The sequence below is a fragment of the Equus caballus genome, chromosome 16 (genome assembly GCF_041296265.1).
Source record: "Equus caballus isolate H_3958 breed thoroughbred chromosome 16, TB-T2T, whole genome shotgun sequence".
NCBI classification, from domain to species: Eukaryota; Metazoa; Chordata; class Mammalia; order Perissodactyla; family Equidae; genus Equus; species Equus caballus.
The window spans coordinates 64634148-64651111 of record NC_091699.1 but is presented as its reverse complement, the minus strand read 5'-3'; the positions used below and the strand labels follow the sequence as shown (position 1 = coordinate 64651111).

Sequence of the window (16964 nt, the reverse complement as noted above, 5' to 3'; positions counted from 1 at the left end):
TCTCAGTACACGGCAATTCCTTTCTTATAGTTGCCCAGGTCAAAAGTATATGAAACTATCCTTAATTCCTCCTTTCTCTTTGAACACTCCATTCCATTAGCCAACCCTATCAACTCTATCTTTAGATGCTTCCAGAATCAGACCCCTCATCACCGCTTCCTTCACTACGTCTCTAGTATAAACTACCATGATTTCTGGTTTGAACTGTTGCAATTGCTTCCTAATTGGTCTCCCTGAGTCCACACTTGCCCCATGTACACTCTATTCTCTGAACAGTAATCAGAGTGGTCCTTCTAAAATATAAGTTGAATCACATCAACGCTCTGTCCAGATTGTCCAGTGGGTTTCCATCTAACTCTAAGTCCCCACCTACAGGGCCCACTGTACTGACTCCCAGATACTCCTTTACTTCATCACCTGCCACTCACCCCATCTTTCTCTCTGCCCCAGCCATACTTACCTCCATGTTGGTGCTTGGACATACCGTGGATGCAGCTCCCCAGGTCTCTAGCATGGCTTACCCTCCATCTAGAACACCCTTTCGCCGATACCCACATGGTTCTCCCCCTTACTTCCTTAGTCTTCACTCAAAAGTTATCTTATCAGAGAGACCTGCCTAACCAACTTTTCTCCAATAACACACCCCACTTTTACTTTCATACTTAACACCTTTATTTCTTTAATTTTTCTTCATCTGACTTGTTAGATATTTACTTGTTGATTGTTTGCCCCAACTAGAGTGAAGGCTTCAGAAGAGCAGGGACTTTGTCTGTTTCATTCACTGCATATCCCCAAGACCTAGATAACTGCCTGGGACATAGTAGGCACACCACCAATATTTTTAATAAGTGAACGAATTACAGTTTATCAAAAAATTACTCTTGACCATTCAATCAAATACCTGATTGGGTATGGTATATCTGACCATTTTAAGGAAAAAAGAATGGAATTTTCAAAGTATCTGGTAGCAGTTTTTTTCACTGATCAAAGAATTGCCATCTCTCAGAAAAAGGCCCAACAGGAGCTGAGCTGTGGCTCTTGAGTTTCCCAAGGCTTGCCTAATAGGTGAAGAAAGATTAAAAGAGAGATAAATCCATACTTTGCTATAACTGCTTTTTCCATTTTATTCAAGGTGTTAACTAAAAAACATTATATAGCTAAAATGCTAACCAAGCCCCATTCATTTCTAGAATGTATTGATACAATTCAGTAAAGAGGAGACGGCCAGAAAAGAAAAGTCAACAACACTAAGTGTGTGCTAATGTTGCTTTTAATTTCACGAAGCCCAAAGTATTGCAAACATCAATTTCAGGAACATTTTATGAAGATATTAAAACAAAAAGGCAACAAGAAATTCAAAACACACACAGATAGTTATCACCAGAGATTGAAGTAATTCAGAGAAAGATTAAAATATTTGACCAACAGAGATACAGAGAAACCACACACCCTAAAATGCAAATATGGAATAAAAGCAAATAGTACACATCTGCTTCTTACTCTTCAAAATTTAAACGATACAAGTTAATGATGGAGTATGAAAAGGTTATTGAATACACTAAATCTAATACTTGAGCGCGCTTCAATCATTTGCCTTCCAAATCGGAGTCTAATTAGGTGCGTAATCTTACCTTGTTGAACTCTGCACTCACCCCTCTGAATTTTGTTTATTTCTTAGCCAAAGAAAATTCTCCTAGAAATCTAGGACCAGGATCAGAAATAGAATTACTATCATCCACTCCCAGGAGAAATGGAGGAGATGTTTGCATCGAAATGCGTCTAATTCCCAGATTCTCTGCCCAAAATAAACCACTTAAGAGTCTAAACAGACATTTCAAAGCTTGAGAAAGGGAATGTTGTATAACCCTGGACTTGATTCTCGTTATTTCCTACAAGCAGAGAGCAAGATAAGAAATGGGCCCCTCAAACTGAAGAGGTACATGGTTAAAGACATACATATCTAATGTCCACTCCCAGCTAATGACACAAATGCTTTTGGGAAGTGAGTTAGGAAACATCTCATACAGTTTCTCTTTTAAAAAATAGCTTCGATATACTTCTGATGCCCCTAAACACTTGTGCTACAGATGCCACAGCTGTATTTTCAGACTGGCTCAGGGGCCGCTGAGATATTAGATATCACTTTGCCAGCCAAACATCACGGTGATTCTTCCATCATTACAAGATTTCACTAAACCACTGCCTCTCAGATTTTACCTTGCCTTGCCATCACCTGGAGGGCTCCTTAAAATACAGAATACTGGGCACCACCCAAGAGTTTCTGATTCAGCAAGTCTGGGGTGGGGCTGAGAATCTGCATGGCTAACAAGTTCCCAGATGATGCTGATGCTGCTGGTCTAGGGACCACACTTTGAGAACTGCTGCTTTAGACTATTAATTTATATGTTCTTTAAAGAGCAACGCAAGCTTAGAACTCAGGCCCCACGTGGTACTTACAAAACTCTCCTCAAGGCTGTGTCCCAGGGCCAATCCTTGAGAAAATCCATTTTCACTTCCTGCTTTATAGCAACAGTAGTGCCCAGGCAGCTAAAGAGTCCTTAACACTATTGGCTTAGCATTTTGGTTTTGCTGGGCCTGGATGGAGCATGCTTTCTATTTCTCACCAGAAGGGCTGCAATCTCCTATGTGTCCCCAGACTCTCTGGATCTGTAACCCTCCCCGGGACGGGATCCATGTCTCTGGGGGACCAAAAGCCACAGCTACATGTCTCTACCCAGTAGGTCTATCTCATCCAGGAGGAAGTCCATGTCCTCCCGGCTCACTTGAGGGCTGATCACCACCTGGCGGAAGAAGTTGACCTTCCCCCGGTGCGGCTGGTAGCTCAGCATCAGGCTTCCCTTCTTCATCATCCTCTCCTTAATGGCTGGGGCCACCTGCATGGGTGAGAGGAGGGGAGGAGGGGAAAGATCAGAACACCAAGGCGTTGCAGCGGCATTCTAACCAGTCCACTGATATTTACTGGCATCCACTGGCGTGGATCCCGCTCTCATGTACACAACAAGGTTGACATTAATAATATAGTCTACCGAGAACTTATGGCATAGAAGGACTGATTCAAGCGCTTCAGATATGTTAATTCACTTAATCTTCACAGTTAACTCCATGAGGGAGATACTACTAATATGCCTCTTTATAGATGAGGAAATTGAGGTGTATGGAGATTAAATAAATAGCCTCAGTCCTGTGTTCAGTAAGTGGGAGAGCCACGATTTAAAACCAGGCCGTCTCACCCAAGCCCACGCTCTGAAACCTAAATCATTATGCAATGCTGCCTCATTAAAAACAAATCGGGTGTCCTCAGGTGTCAGTCTCCGAAGAGTCAAATCTTACATTTGCAAATTTGTCTGAACTAAAAAATACTCCACTTCAGGCATCTTGAACGAAGAAAATAAGTCATAGATGGAAAAAACCCCCACAAAATAACAGCCTTGCACTGATGATCTACCAAGGAAAACACTAATATGGGTACTATGTGCAGTTCTATTTTGAAGACTAACAGTTTATTAGTTTATTAATAGGACAAATGAGAAATATAAACACTCTGTCTTTTATTAAGAAGTATAAAGTTGGTAACAAAATTAGGAAGCCCGTATTTTAAGGATTTCTAGCTAACACGAGAAGAATGAGCCCTGATAACCCAAATGAACAAATTTTTCTAAAAGTTTAACATTTGAAGAAATTGCTCCAATAAAGAACCATACGGGAATATCAGTTCATTTTCAACTCAGTCATGTGACCATCCAAAATTTAGGTTAAAAACTTTTTAAAAAGTGAAGTTAGATTTTGAAACACTGAGTTAAAGAATTAAGAATCTGCTCTTACTGGCTTGGAAATGCAAGCAAAGGTTTTCCATTTTCATTTTATTTTAACTCTAAAAAGTTTTGAGCATGTCCTCCGTGAATATGTGGAAAGGAAACATAAAGAGTTTCTGTCCTCATCTTCTCAGGAAGATGAGATTTAGCTAATCCAGAAAGGAGGAATGTGTGCTAAATAACATCAGGCACAATGTGCTTTAAAATTCCATGGGTGAGGGGTATAAACCTCAGTTCCCAGAAGCCTGTCTCATAGCGTGACCATCCGCAGCATTCTAGTTTTTAACCATACCTATGTTTTGTCAGATACCCCCCTGAAGGCAAGCCAAACTACCTCATCTGATGCTCAACATAAGGTTGATCTGTTCTAAAGCTTAGGGGAACATTGGGTGTTTTAGACATATGGAGGTCTGATGTGTTGGACTCCAGCACAGTCTTCTCAAGGGATGTTCAAGGGTAATTTTAACTAAGTACTTTTTTCCTCATGTGCTAATTTTAGAACCTAAATCTTGTAAAAGTTGGACAACATGGTGCCTACGACAGCAAAAACCAACACCCAATCACACTGCTATTCTAGCAGAGGATGGAAGTCTCCCACAGTGTAAAAAGATGGGAAAAGAAGATATACAAACTTTAAAGAAGACTAAATGTAGAAAAAGAAGATGAAATCAGAGGTCAAATTAGTGAAACCACGTTGACCATCAGGTTCTATAAATTACTAGAAATGTGTCACAAATCTTATTCTGAGCTTTTCAGAGATTAGAAAAATAGCTTTAAGTCAACACCACCTCCATTCTCTTGGCAAAAATTAGACACAAATGTCCATTGGATGCTGGAAGCTGGAAGCTGGTAGGCGACCCTCTACTATGCCTCTTCATGTCAGTTTGAAAACCTTGAATTTGAATGCTCCAAGCATCAACTGAGTTTTCTTCCAAGGCTCTTTATGCAAGTACCATTTGTTATTAGAATTATCAAATCTAGTGAAATAACGTGTAAGCAAATGAAAGGTGAGTGCAAAATAAAAGTGCTTTCCATAAAATCTAAGTTGAATCCTTTGGAAAGACTAGATAAAGCGGGACTGACAAACATCATTGCTGTCAAGTTAGGTGGGGTAAGTGAATGTAAAAGCTTTAAGACAAAACCTTGAGAGTGCAGACTGATTCTGCACACAGATGGTTACACAGGTGCCTGAGCACTCACTCCTCTTAAAGGAACCTGAGCTGGAAATGACAGATGATTTCTGAAGAGTGTAGTTTGTGAGAGAATGGTAGAGGCCTTCTAATCATCAGACTCCTACTCGAGAAAAGCCTCACTTGCTTTTGGCTTTTGGAAATCCTCACTTGATGAAAAAAATCTTTCCACCAAAAGATGGGGAAATAGGGGACAGCCCCATGGCCCAGTGGTTAAGTTTGGTGTGCTCCACTTCAGCAGCTCAGGTTTGGCTCCTGGGCACGGACCTACACTACTTGTCAGCAGCCATGCTGTGGTGGTGACCCACATACAAAATAGAGGAAGATTGGCATGAATGTTAGCTCAGAGTGAATCCTCCTCTAGCAAAAAGAGGAGGATTGGCAACAGAGGTTAGCTCAGAGCAAATCTTCCTCAGCAAAAAAAAAAAAAAAAAGAAGAAGAAAGAAAGAAAGAAAAAAGATGGGGAAATAAACGCACATAGATGTTAAAATATTTGAGTTATGTATATATCACATTTTTTTCTAGGATCATTTGCTTTAACTAACCCATCCTCATTGCCTCATGTAGGAGGGCTTCTGGTGTGGATGTGGATGTGAATGGGTGGACGTGCAAGGACATGTATATGCACATGCACGTATGTGTCTAAGTGCATGTGTGTGCACAGTATGTATGTGCACATGCTTGTACGTGCACTTGTGAGTGTTCACAATCACATGTACTTTAAACTTCTAACCCATTATTTTTGATTTATTGTTCTTAAAATCCTCCTATTTGGTCACAGGGAAATGCAGAATCACGGTCTGACAGGCTCATGACAAAGGCATGTTTATTTTTAATTCAAAGAAACAAGTGGCCTCTTGAGTGTAAACTGAAGGCATGAGAGAATAGTGCAGTAGTGCCAGGGCTGTCAACATTAGGAAGACCTGGTTCACACGGGACGGATGTTTGGCCAGGAGAGTCACAGGCTATCAATTTTAGAGCTTACAGATTGTGATTCTGGATTCTGTAGATTTTTTTTTTTTAGATAAAAATTCCCTTCATATTCCTCTCCATCCTCCTCTAGGTACCCAAGGCATAACTGGCTCTGGCTTAGAGCCAATTTTAAATTTAAAACAGGCACTTTCTTGGCCCAAATCTAATTTGCATTGTCTATTCCTGTTTGCTTTTCAAAACTCTATTTTCCCCTCAAATGATACTTTACACCTTACCTTGGGAGAGCATCAGAATTTTGATTCCAGCTCCTAATGTGTCAGAGGGTCGCATGAAATAATATCAAAATGAGTGTCAGGTTTGCATTTCTTATAAGCAAACCAAAAACATTTTCTAATGTGAGCAAGAAAGATGAAAGTAAGAGAGCCCCTGGGATGTTTTCACATAAAGATGTTTTTGATCTTTAAATTCTTGCTCTTGTGTAAGGCATAAGAATGTGCTTCTGCGGGCAGAACATATGACATAAGGAGCAAACTTCTAAGCCAAATTGTGTCACTGACTTTCAAACATTATAAATAAATGACTAAATATCTATATGACTCAGAGACCCAACTAAGCAAGGGCTTGACAGTACAACACACATTTTATTTATGAATCCCTGAGTATAAGCTTAATTCCTAGAGGCAATTACCCCTAGGCAAGAGTGGAAGGCCTCCTTTGTCTATAAAAACTTCATAGGGAGAGCAAGCCATAAGGGACACCAAGGCTAATAGTCATCAAATCTCTGTGACAAATTATAATTGTAGTAGAAGCTGTTGTTAATAAATATTTTACCAACTCATTCCAATTTGCAAAGCGCCTTCACTTGTCTGATTCTCATGAACTCAAATTAAAGCTTATTTGAAACGAACCTGTGTCTTTGCAATTTAGGGACCAAGAATGTTTTCACCAACAGCGAGGTTATCACCTTTGCACTTAAAAAAAATCAACCATTTCCTATTTATAAAGCTCCGAGCTTGCTCCAAGGCTGGATGACTTGGATATTCTCTATTGCTGATCACAACAGAGAAACAGTCCTACTCCGACAGGACGGAATATTCACAGGGGAAAGAAAATATGCACAAACTAAATGCGGGGATCTGAACATCGCCCCAAAACGGGGCATGCACGGAGGAAAGCAATTTGGCAGGAGTGGATTGCTTTCCGGCTCTCAATTATTTTACTGCTAGTTTCCCTTCGAATTGTAAATCAAATTCTTTTCTCGTGCCTCAGTGCGCTGGTCCCTGCTTCTTAAGTGGAGGAAAAGCCTGACGTCTCTATTTGGTTGCACAGGAACTTAATTGACAAGTTGCTGTGGGATTGCTTTTCCTCCCTTAAATTATGTCCCAGCAATGATTTAGTCATTTACACAGAATTTTGTTGTTGCACCCCTGCAGCATAAAATAGCAGTTGATATTTATAAGTTGATATTTATAAGTTGCTTATAAAGGGGAACAAAGAGAGGGAAGAAACCCTCTCTCATTCTGGCCAAGTGCGCTAATTTGATAACAAGAAATTGAACAGGCACCATCATAGTCTTTTATTAAAACAAAATTGTAATGTCCATAAAATGGCATTCCTTCTTAAAAATGTGTAACATATTTCATGTTAATAACAACACATTTTTTTTCAATATACAAGGTGTTTCTCAAACTCCCTGTGAAGAAGTTTCTTTTTTCTAATGTATTACAAAAACACATTTGCAACATACCATAAACATGAATTATTAAATGAAAATGAATTGCTACATAAAAATGAAATAAAAAAGACACCCAAAAATACAAGTCAGATTTGGGTTTTTAATTTTTAAATTCAACAGCAAAGTTATTCTGCTAAGTTCTTATAAAAGTTTCTAAACAATAACTCTTAATTTCCATACTTTTCTTATTGCAGACAGGTAGCATCCAGCTCACGGATCTGCACTGGGCTGGGGGCTCCATTTTGGGGAGTGCTGCTCTGTTTATCTCCCTTGGCTCCTTGCGGGTGTACATTATTTTAGTCATGAATCTTGATGTTATTTTGCATATTTATTTCTGCTTATGGGCATGGTCGCCATACCTTTTTGAACGGTGTTTTTGTATTCCACCCTACCACTGCGCCATAGTTTACCTACACGTTTCCCAGTTGTTAAATCTTGTAACTGCTTCAGTTATGATAGCATTTCAGTGAAACCATGGACTCAATCGTGAAAGTTCTAAATCGGTTCCTCAAAGTCCGGTTTAGATTGATTATAACAGTAAATGGTTCAAAATGTCTTAGACTTCAGGGTCTTTAAACAAGTTCTCCTATAACTTGCTATGAGGGTGAAATAGTCACATCTTCACCTGTAAAATATAGGGCAGCACAATACCCAGGGTTTCTGAGAAGCCAACCCATAACTAAGGAGGTGATCCTTTCGCAGCAAATATGAGGGACAAAAACTACATAAGCTTCTACTATGTATGACTCTAGACAGTGATGTCTACCAAATCCAGAGAGATTTGTATTTTCTTAAATTCTCCCCTAAACCATGAACAAATCGATGTTCCTCAAACTCCAGATTTTAGAGCTGTCTTTCAATTTCAGCTTAATTAATCCACATCCCATTTTTTCCAAGGAAGCAGAGATTGAGGAGTACGAGGCTAAACTCATCATAATTTGTAAATTTTGTGGATAGAGCTTGGAGCAGGCAGGCAGACTAATAAACTGAAGAATAAATTATGAGAGTTTTATTGCAATCAACATTTTTTCTAAGATTATCTTGCCTAAAAGTGAGTTGTATCAAATAAGCAAAATTATCTACAATAATTTTTCTCTATATAACTATCCACTTGAAAGAGTTTTTAATTTCCCCATATTCACACTAAACTTTGTACACCTTTGGCCCGACCGTATTCTCCAGAACAGAGTTTCTAGCCATACCAAAACTATTCCTTGTGATACATGGTTAAGCAAATAAACACCGAGAAAGCAATATAGTGGGAGATAATTCAGTGGCTATACTTGAATGTTAGTTGTTCTATATCTGGGGTGGCAAACTTTTTTTCTGTAAAGCTCTACATAATAAATATTTTAGGCCTTGTAAATCATACAATCTCTGTTGTAAATTCAACGCTGCCTTTGTAGCATAAAAGCAGCCCTAGACAGTATACAAACAACAACAAAAAAGTATGGCTGTGTTCTAATGAGACTTTATTTAGGAATGATAAAATTTAATATCATACAATTTTCACATGTCATGAAATATTATACTGTTTTTGATTATTTTTCAACCACTTAAAAATGGTAAGCCCATTCGTAGCTCCTAGGCTATACATAAATAGGTGATAAACTATATTTGGCTTTGGACATCTTTTACCAACTTCCTGGTCAAAATGGAAAAATACATTATGATATGTAAAATCTACCCCTTCAAAGGAAAAAGTGTATAGAAAATTATGTTCACTGGGCTTTTTTCAGAAATTCTGCATTGAGCCAGGAAATGATAAAGGTGTTCTCGACTCTCCTTCTCCAGCAGAGCATGAAACCAGAGCCACAGATGGGTGGGCTGGGTTGCCATTGTGGCTTTGTTTCAGCACACTTATTCTTGAACAATCACAAAAAGTAACTTGCTTTATTCTTTCTTCCCAGATAATCTGGGTTCCAAAGAAGCCCCATCCTCCAAGTTAACTTGAGGTAGACGCTCTTGAGTAGGATATTAAAATCTAGCTCATGCAAAGAGTTGGCATGAAATGTTCACACTTTGTACCTGGCACTCAACCCAAAGCTGTTTCTGAGACTTAAGCTACATAGCTCTTTTCTCCGTCGTCACTTTTTTCTTTTGGACAGTTTGGGGACATCTCAGATTTTCTGAGTTCAGATAGAGATACAATGTGGATCAAGGTGGGGCCCAGAATTCAGGGCATAAACAGTATCAAGGACCAGACTTAAATGGAAGAATTCCAGTCCAAGAGAAGAATTAGCAGGCCTGAACCACTCAGAGAACTTCCATGGGCTTTCCATGTGCCTTCCTTTTTCTAAGAAGGGTGCAGGCCAGTGCCCCGGCAGTCTCGGAAGCAAATAGAGTTTTCCCAGACTGCGCAAGCTGATGGTCGATCAACCATCTGAGCAAAGCTACCCTGGAGAGATTACCCCTGCAGTCCTGAATGCTCAGTTCTGTAGATGTAGAAAATTAGACATGTGAGAAAGCCGGCAATTCCTTTATTTGCTCACTAATTACTCTGGTATTTATCTCCATAACAAAAGCATCGTGATGTTCCTGTCATGAGCCAGTGAATGGAAGGCCATCACAACACCCATATTTGATCACAAAGTCTAAGCATAGATTTGCATCTCTGTTTTCCTTTTAACTTCAATTAAAAAAAATAAAGGCTGGGGTCAGCCCTGTGGCTTAGTGGTGAAGTTTGGCATGCTCTGCTTTGGCAGCCCAGGTTTGTGGCTTCGGATCCTGGGCATGGGCCCACACCACTCATCAGCCACACTGTGGCAGCAACCCATATACAAAATAGAGGATGATTGGCACAGATGTTAACTCAAGGCTAATCTTCCTCAGCAAAAAAAAAAAAAAAAGAAAAGAAAAAGATTTATTCTTCACTGGAAAAGTGTATTCCATCAATTTCTGATCATGAAAAAGTGCCACAATAGGCTGCGTATAAGAAATTACTAAAACCTAAATGAACATTTTTATCTTTGACCAGATATCTGGGTTTCCTTTGTAAATAAGAACTGGCTTTTCCTTTACACATGCAACTCAGAACATGTAGAGTTGAATTGGGCTTTGAATTCAGCTAAATATGTATCCTCCAGTTTGTAACCTCTGTGTTACCCAGGGAGGTTGCTGCTAAATGAACAGCTGTTGAAAGAAAACATTTCCTTATGGTCTAAATATACTGTAGTCCAAAGGAGAAAGTAACTTTTTTTCAGTCTTATATAAAAAATTCTCTGTGGTAATGGTAAGATTTGCATCTTTAAAATGTAGTAAATGCAATCTCTCACCTGATAGAAAACAGTTGCTACCTCACATTATAGAAAGCTTTCCTTTCTATTTCTAAACACATTTGAGTAATTTGTTCTTGCCCTAAATGTGACATTCTATATAGAATAGACATTTGCTCTCCTAACACAACTTGCTTTTGTCTAAAATCGTTCTGAGCCCACAGCCCTGAACTGCAGAAGTTTTGGTTATGCCTAATCATACAGGCAGTTTCCGCCCCCCCATCAAGGAAGAAACATCAGTACCTGCCAGAACAATGCAAAAACGCTCACACATTTCTTAGAGCATTTGGCGATTCAAAGTGGAAAACTGTATGGTACTGTAGTGTTGGATACATGACCACTGGACTCTCCGTTCTATTCAAAGCTGAGAGGACATGTAGCCACATGAGATCAGGCAAATAACCTCGGCTCCCAGTGCTCAGTTTCCTATCTCTGGACAGGAGATGATAATAACAGTACAGTGATTCTTCATAAGACTCACAAAACATGGAGTACGATACTGTAGGTGCAGCGTGTAAGGCTGTGAACAAACAGAGAGTACATGATGGAGATCATTGCTTTTATTCAAGAATAGTCTAGAGCACAAACTCTGGAAAGGAAATGGAGCTCTAAATTGGGGTATTTCCTCCCAGTTCTACCACTAATTGAATGTCCTGAAGCAAATCACTTAATTTCTCTGTAGGTCTGAAAATGAGAAGAGTCATGTGGGCCACTCTTGGGTGCAAAGAATGAAGGTATTTTGGACATGGCGGCACTTGAAACTTTTCTTCCTGGTGAGCACTGTGAACTAAGGGACGCTGTATGGCTCAGGGCTTTTTGGGGCTCTACAGCACGTCAGACCAAAATGTGGCCGCCATACTTAGGAAATAACTCATGCATAATTATAGAAGATTTCAGTTGAGTTGTAGTTGACAAAGATAATGTTATCTTTCTTTATGTCTGATTTTGCAGTTTTTCTTTTGTATTTTGGAGCCATTTTCAAAAGCTAGCAACTATTTTTACATGCCCCTATTCAATTCCTATGCTCCTTATGCTTACTTTGCCTGTTGATTGAATAAACCAGCTCTGTTCACACTAGAGTGACTAAATATCCAGTTTCCTCAGGACAGACTCAATTTACACCTGTAATTATCAACAGCATCCGTTTTCACTGTTACAAATGTCTCAGTTTAGGTGCCAGTTATAAGATTTAGACTAGCCATACATAGACCAACAGACTGGTTTAGACCGATCTGGGACCCAGTGCCTGAAATTTTATGTGACTTTGGGTAAATATTTACCTCCTCTGGGACACATATTCCTCTTCTATTTGGAACTGCTAATCCCCTGGAGGATTGTTATGTGTACTAAATGAAATAATATATATGAATGCACCAAGCATAGGGTTTGGCATCTGCTAGGTACTCAATAATACAAACTAGTATTATTAATTTCTTAAAATGAATTTGTTTTTAATCAATTTACATTCACACCTAGTCTTTTATTATACTATTTCATTATTATCCCTTGAGATATAGCATTTGAAAGTGCTGAGAAAATATGACTCGTAATTTATCTTTTCTCCCAAAAGCATCTAAACCGTATTTAAATAATTTTGAGAGGTTGTAAATGAGCAGTTTTGGAAATTAAATCTTGCACCTCATGTATGCCACTTCTATGTTAATCTTCTATTTAAGTTCCAGATTTTTTTCAAACTGGGACAAAAATTGACAAAGTCAAGTCTTTTTTTCCTTCAAAAAGTAAGACAGTTGTTGATTATCTTGGCAGTTTGGTGGGGGTTGGGTGGGGAGAGAAGCTTTCCACTGAAATGTATCGTGGGCAGGGATGAGTTTCTACTGTATTCTAGAAATTTCTATGTGTTGTGAAAGCATTTTGCAGAATATAGAAATATTTTATAAGTAAAAAATTTACTTCTTCTTTGGATATGTGAAAAGGTCATATACTGAAAAGGTCATTTGTCCCTCTCTTCATGAGCTTGTGTCCAAAATTGTACAGTCTCCTTGTGCTGTCCTGCCACTTATATTTTTATCAAAGGAAGGTCAAAGGGCACTATGAGATACTTTCCAAATGTACCTGAGGATACAAATCACCTGGCTCCAGGCCCCAGTCCAGAGCAACTAAATTTGAATCTTGACAGGATAGGTGTGGTGGGCTATATATTTACCAGGCACCTCAAGTTCTTGCTATCACGATGCAAGCTTTGGAACATGGAGAATGACAGTCCTTAACTAGGACTTTGGAAGAGGTAATGGTGAGGTAGGCGGTGGGAGGTGTTTTGGACAGGAAAAACAATTTTGAGAGATGAAGGGAGATGAGATTGGGAATCTCTCCTTCTGGAATTGCTTAAGTCTATTTTATAATAAACCAGTGACCTTCAAAGCAGTTGCTAGCCAACTTTTCTGTTAATCGTAAAACCTGGTAAAGTGTTTGAAACACTAAACTATAACCCAGGAAACAATGAATGAAACTCTTTGTTTTGATTGCTTGAAGAGTCAATTTGCCTCTTCTAATATATTTTCTGCCATTCCTTACCTGCACAATTCCTCTTTTACTCTTTTGCACGACCCTCACTCATTTCCCCTGATATCCTCCCCCTATAATTTAGAGACGAGTTGCATTGATATAAGTCTCTTGAGCTTAAATTATGTAAAATTGATGGTCTATAGCCCATGAAATCATACACATCTAAGAGATCATTTCAGCTTGGCAGAACATGGAGAAACAGGCCACACTTTGACCGGGTATACCTTTTTTCAAATATGGATTTTTACCCTTATTTTCCTCCAGAGTATATCTCAAAAGCAGACATGCACAAAATAAAAAAGTGCTTCAACTTAGAAGAACCGCCCTGTTTATACCCTTTCCGATGCTGATGAGCAAAGCCACAAAAATGACGAGCTTAGAATCCCAGAAAGACTGAAGAACACAGCTAGCTTCACATTTGGTGTTTACAACATAGAAATGATGATGACAGCAATTCCAATAAACGTAATGTCAGTCATGTATTCACGGCAGCTGAAATGACAGCCATAAAAATAAACCAAACTGAACTGAATGCTTTAGCTGAAGAATGGACACAATAAACGTTTTACATACTCTATAAAGCAAAAACTTAATACCCAATTGTGTCACAGCAGCCATCTGAGCTAACAGCTCCTCAGTAACTGTAGTGGGCCAACTCCCAACTTTTAGCCCATGTTGAGAGATTCCTATATTGTTCCTTAAAATGACAAGTTATTCGGTAATTCTCTGCCAGAGGTGGTACCACCTCTCTAGGGCATTTGGAAATGTGTCTAAGCATTTCTGGTTGTTGCAATGACTGCAGGGTGCTGCTTGCATTTAATGCCCAAAGGTCAAGGGTGCCAAACACTCCACATCATTTAGACTAAAGCTGCCTAAGGAAGATGTCATGTTGCCCAAAATGCTACTGATGCCCTTGTTGAGAAACACTGGTCAGGAGCCCCATGTGTTCCAGGGACACCTTCTACAGTTTGTCTTGACACTTCTGGATTATTTCAATTTCTCTCACGAGTTCTTAACCTTGGTCCAGAACAGATGACTAAATTGATGAGTCAGCAAAGTAAATAGGATCCTCAGAGGCAAAAAGTACTTCGTTTGGCTTCCCTTAGATTCTTTTTTATTTAGGTCTTATTCTTATCTTACTTTTCCCCAACTTTACTGAGGTATGATTGACAAAAACTGTATACGTTTACGGAGTACAATGTGATGTTTTGAAATACTGTACATCGTGAAATGATTACTCAAAGATTCTTAACATATTCAAAGAGTATCACTCCATCTGAGAGGAGAAAATGAGTAGTCCCAGGTCTCTCTCTAGGTCCTCTTGGCAGTGGTCCAATATTTCTAATTACTGCATCTGTCCAGTTTAGCGAGGACACAGCTTGGTGACCCTCGGGTTGGCCCCAGCACTACTGCCCACTACCGTAAGCAGCTCGGATTCACCAGTTTTCAGCCACACAGATGCTGTATTCGCATGTCACCCACACATTCAGTGAGACAAGGAGCACCTGAAAAGCATCCTACAGAGGATGACAATTCTGACTCCTTTTCCCACAGCTTTTCTCAGGGTAACTTTCCCTGAGAATCCTATTCCCTTTTGATATTTGGCAATGGGCAATTAGCAGCTGAAATTCTCTTTTGATTCATTACATGCCAATAAGCTTCTAACTGGCTGTTAGAGTATAACAGCTTTTTGGGGTATAAATGCAAAACCCGTACCTAGTGGCACAGGCACAGATGTGGAGGTGGTCCCAGTGTTGGCACAGTAAGAATTTTAAGGCACAGAACCTGCATAATAGATTGGGAAGCTTAGCTTCCTGAGCAGCAGAATTATTGGTTTTTATAGTAGATTCTGGGGCCTGACAAGGCAGAGAATAAAAAGGAAGTGATCCCACGGTGCTATGCTGCTCTGTCCTAAGAGACACCTTGCTCCACACAGGCTGCCAAGGCCTTCAAACTACACCTCGGTGGGGTGCCCACCGGCTTGCACCCACCCTCCTGCACCCACCCACCTGCATCCTTATCTTGTTTATCGTTTTTGTGCACTGATTATTTGCTCCTGGAGTAAACTGAAGTCCAAATTGCCTTTTTGACCTTTTTTTGGTCAAGTGAAACACAGATGTTCATTGTTCATCCAAAAGTTAGTTGCACACGACATACTCCCACCTCTCCCTGTGGCTTTTCTTTGCATCTCTATTTATAAGCAGTTTTCATATCTTTTCACTGCATTTCTTTATTCAGCTCTAGTGCATCCTAAAATGCCTGGTATTTCAACCTCAGAGGCAAAATCTGAACTTTTAAAGTCATATGTTTATGTACTTTATTTTTTACTGAATCAAAGAGAGCTACCATGAGGGTATTTAAAAATAATTATTGTTCCTGTATTACTCATAAAAATATTGAGAAAATGTTAAGTGTTAGGTGTTCCTCATTGAAATCGGTATAAATACTCATAAAGGGTTTTTACAATTAATGCTGTAAATATTAAGCAATGGCTTTTAACAGCAATCCAGACAGTTTACATAAGTAATAAAATGCTTTAGGTTTGCACATTTTGAGCAAATTAACAAAAGTGAATTATACGTTCTTTGTTAGGGAGCTCGCTCAATACTCTTTAACTCAGTGTTTAAAATCGGAAGTTGCTTTTTCCTCGAAGTCATGGTGGTCCAGTTGTGTTCCAGAGGGCTACAGGCTACAGTGTGCTGTGGAGGGGGAGAGAGCCTGCCACAGGGGGCAGGAAGGAGGCAAAGCAGACAGGGCCCTTCTCGGCCTAAACCAAGCCCCACTTTACCTGTCTTATGTACTGGAATTCTATGTAAGAGTTTGTTTGACAGCAAGGGCTCTGCCATTTAAAAAGACCAAGTTTGAGTTCGATTGTCAATGTATTTATTTTTATCATTATTCACGATCTATCATTTTTGAATAGCTGAAAAATAGCCCTCAAGATGGTGGCCCAGGGAACGCTTCTACCTGCCAAGTCTAAAGGGAGAGAGGAGCTCTTGGAGTCTGACATTCTTGACCAAGTTGGGGAAACTGAGAAAAAGGCACAGAGAAACAGCTTGCTTTGCTAAACCCAAGCTTCTTTTGCTTAAGAGTTAAGGATGTCTTACGTTGTCAAGTCATGTTCAAGTAGAATAATAATAAGCAATAAATATTTCACATAATTGAACCTCAAGTATGTCTCAAGTACAGTGCCATAAAAATCCATGTCACTTTCCAATCAAAGGGCTCTCTTGCGTCTTGCGGGTAATCATTATTCCACACCTATATGCTTCTCTCCTGTAATCACTCCCAGGGTTTCAACTTCTGCACTGGCCATTCGAACATCTTCCTTTTGCGAACTGCTTCTTCAAGTTCTTTGCCCATTTTGGGTGCTCATCTTTTTCTTAGTGATTTAAAAGAATCCTTTATCATTAAGAACTTTAACTATCTGATTGCTTTACATGTTGCAAGTTATTTATCTGCTTTTAATTTTAC

General features: G+C 39.4%; 1 protein-coding gene across 8 annotated transcripts in view; it reads right to left on the bottom strand.

The window, feature by feature from the left end:
• Window positions 1–1252: 1252 nt before the first annotated feature.
• The window catches only part of GADL1 (glutamate decarboxylase like 1), a 157994-nt gene continuing 142282 nt past the window's right edge, over window positions 1253–16964 (bottom strand). For all 8 annotated transcript variants that reach the window (XR_288569.3, XR_011427010.1, XR_011427009.1 and 5 more), the window contains one exon: window positions 1253–2894. Coding sequence is in view for 4 of the 8 variants with exons in the window: in XM_005600868.3 (XP_005600925.1) it covers window positions 2721–2894 (174 nt within the window). In the remaining 4 variants the exon portion in view is untranslated. The remainder of the gene's footprint in view (window positions 2895–16964) is intronic.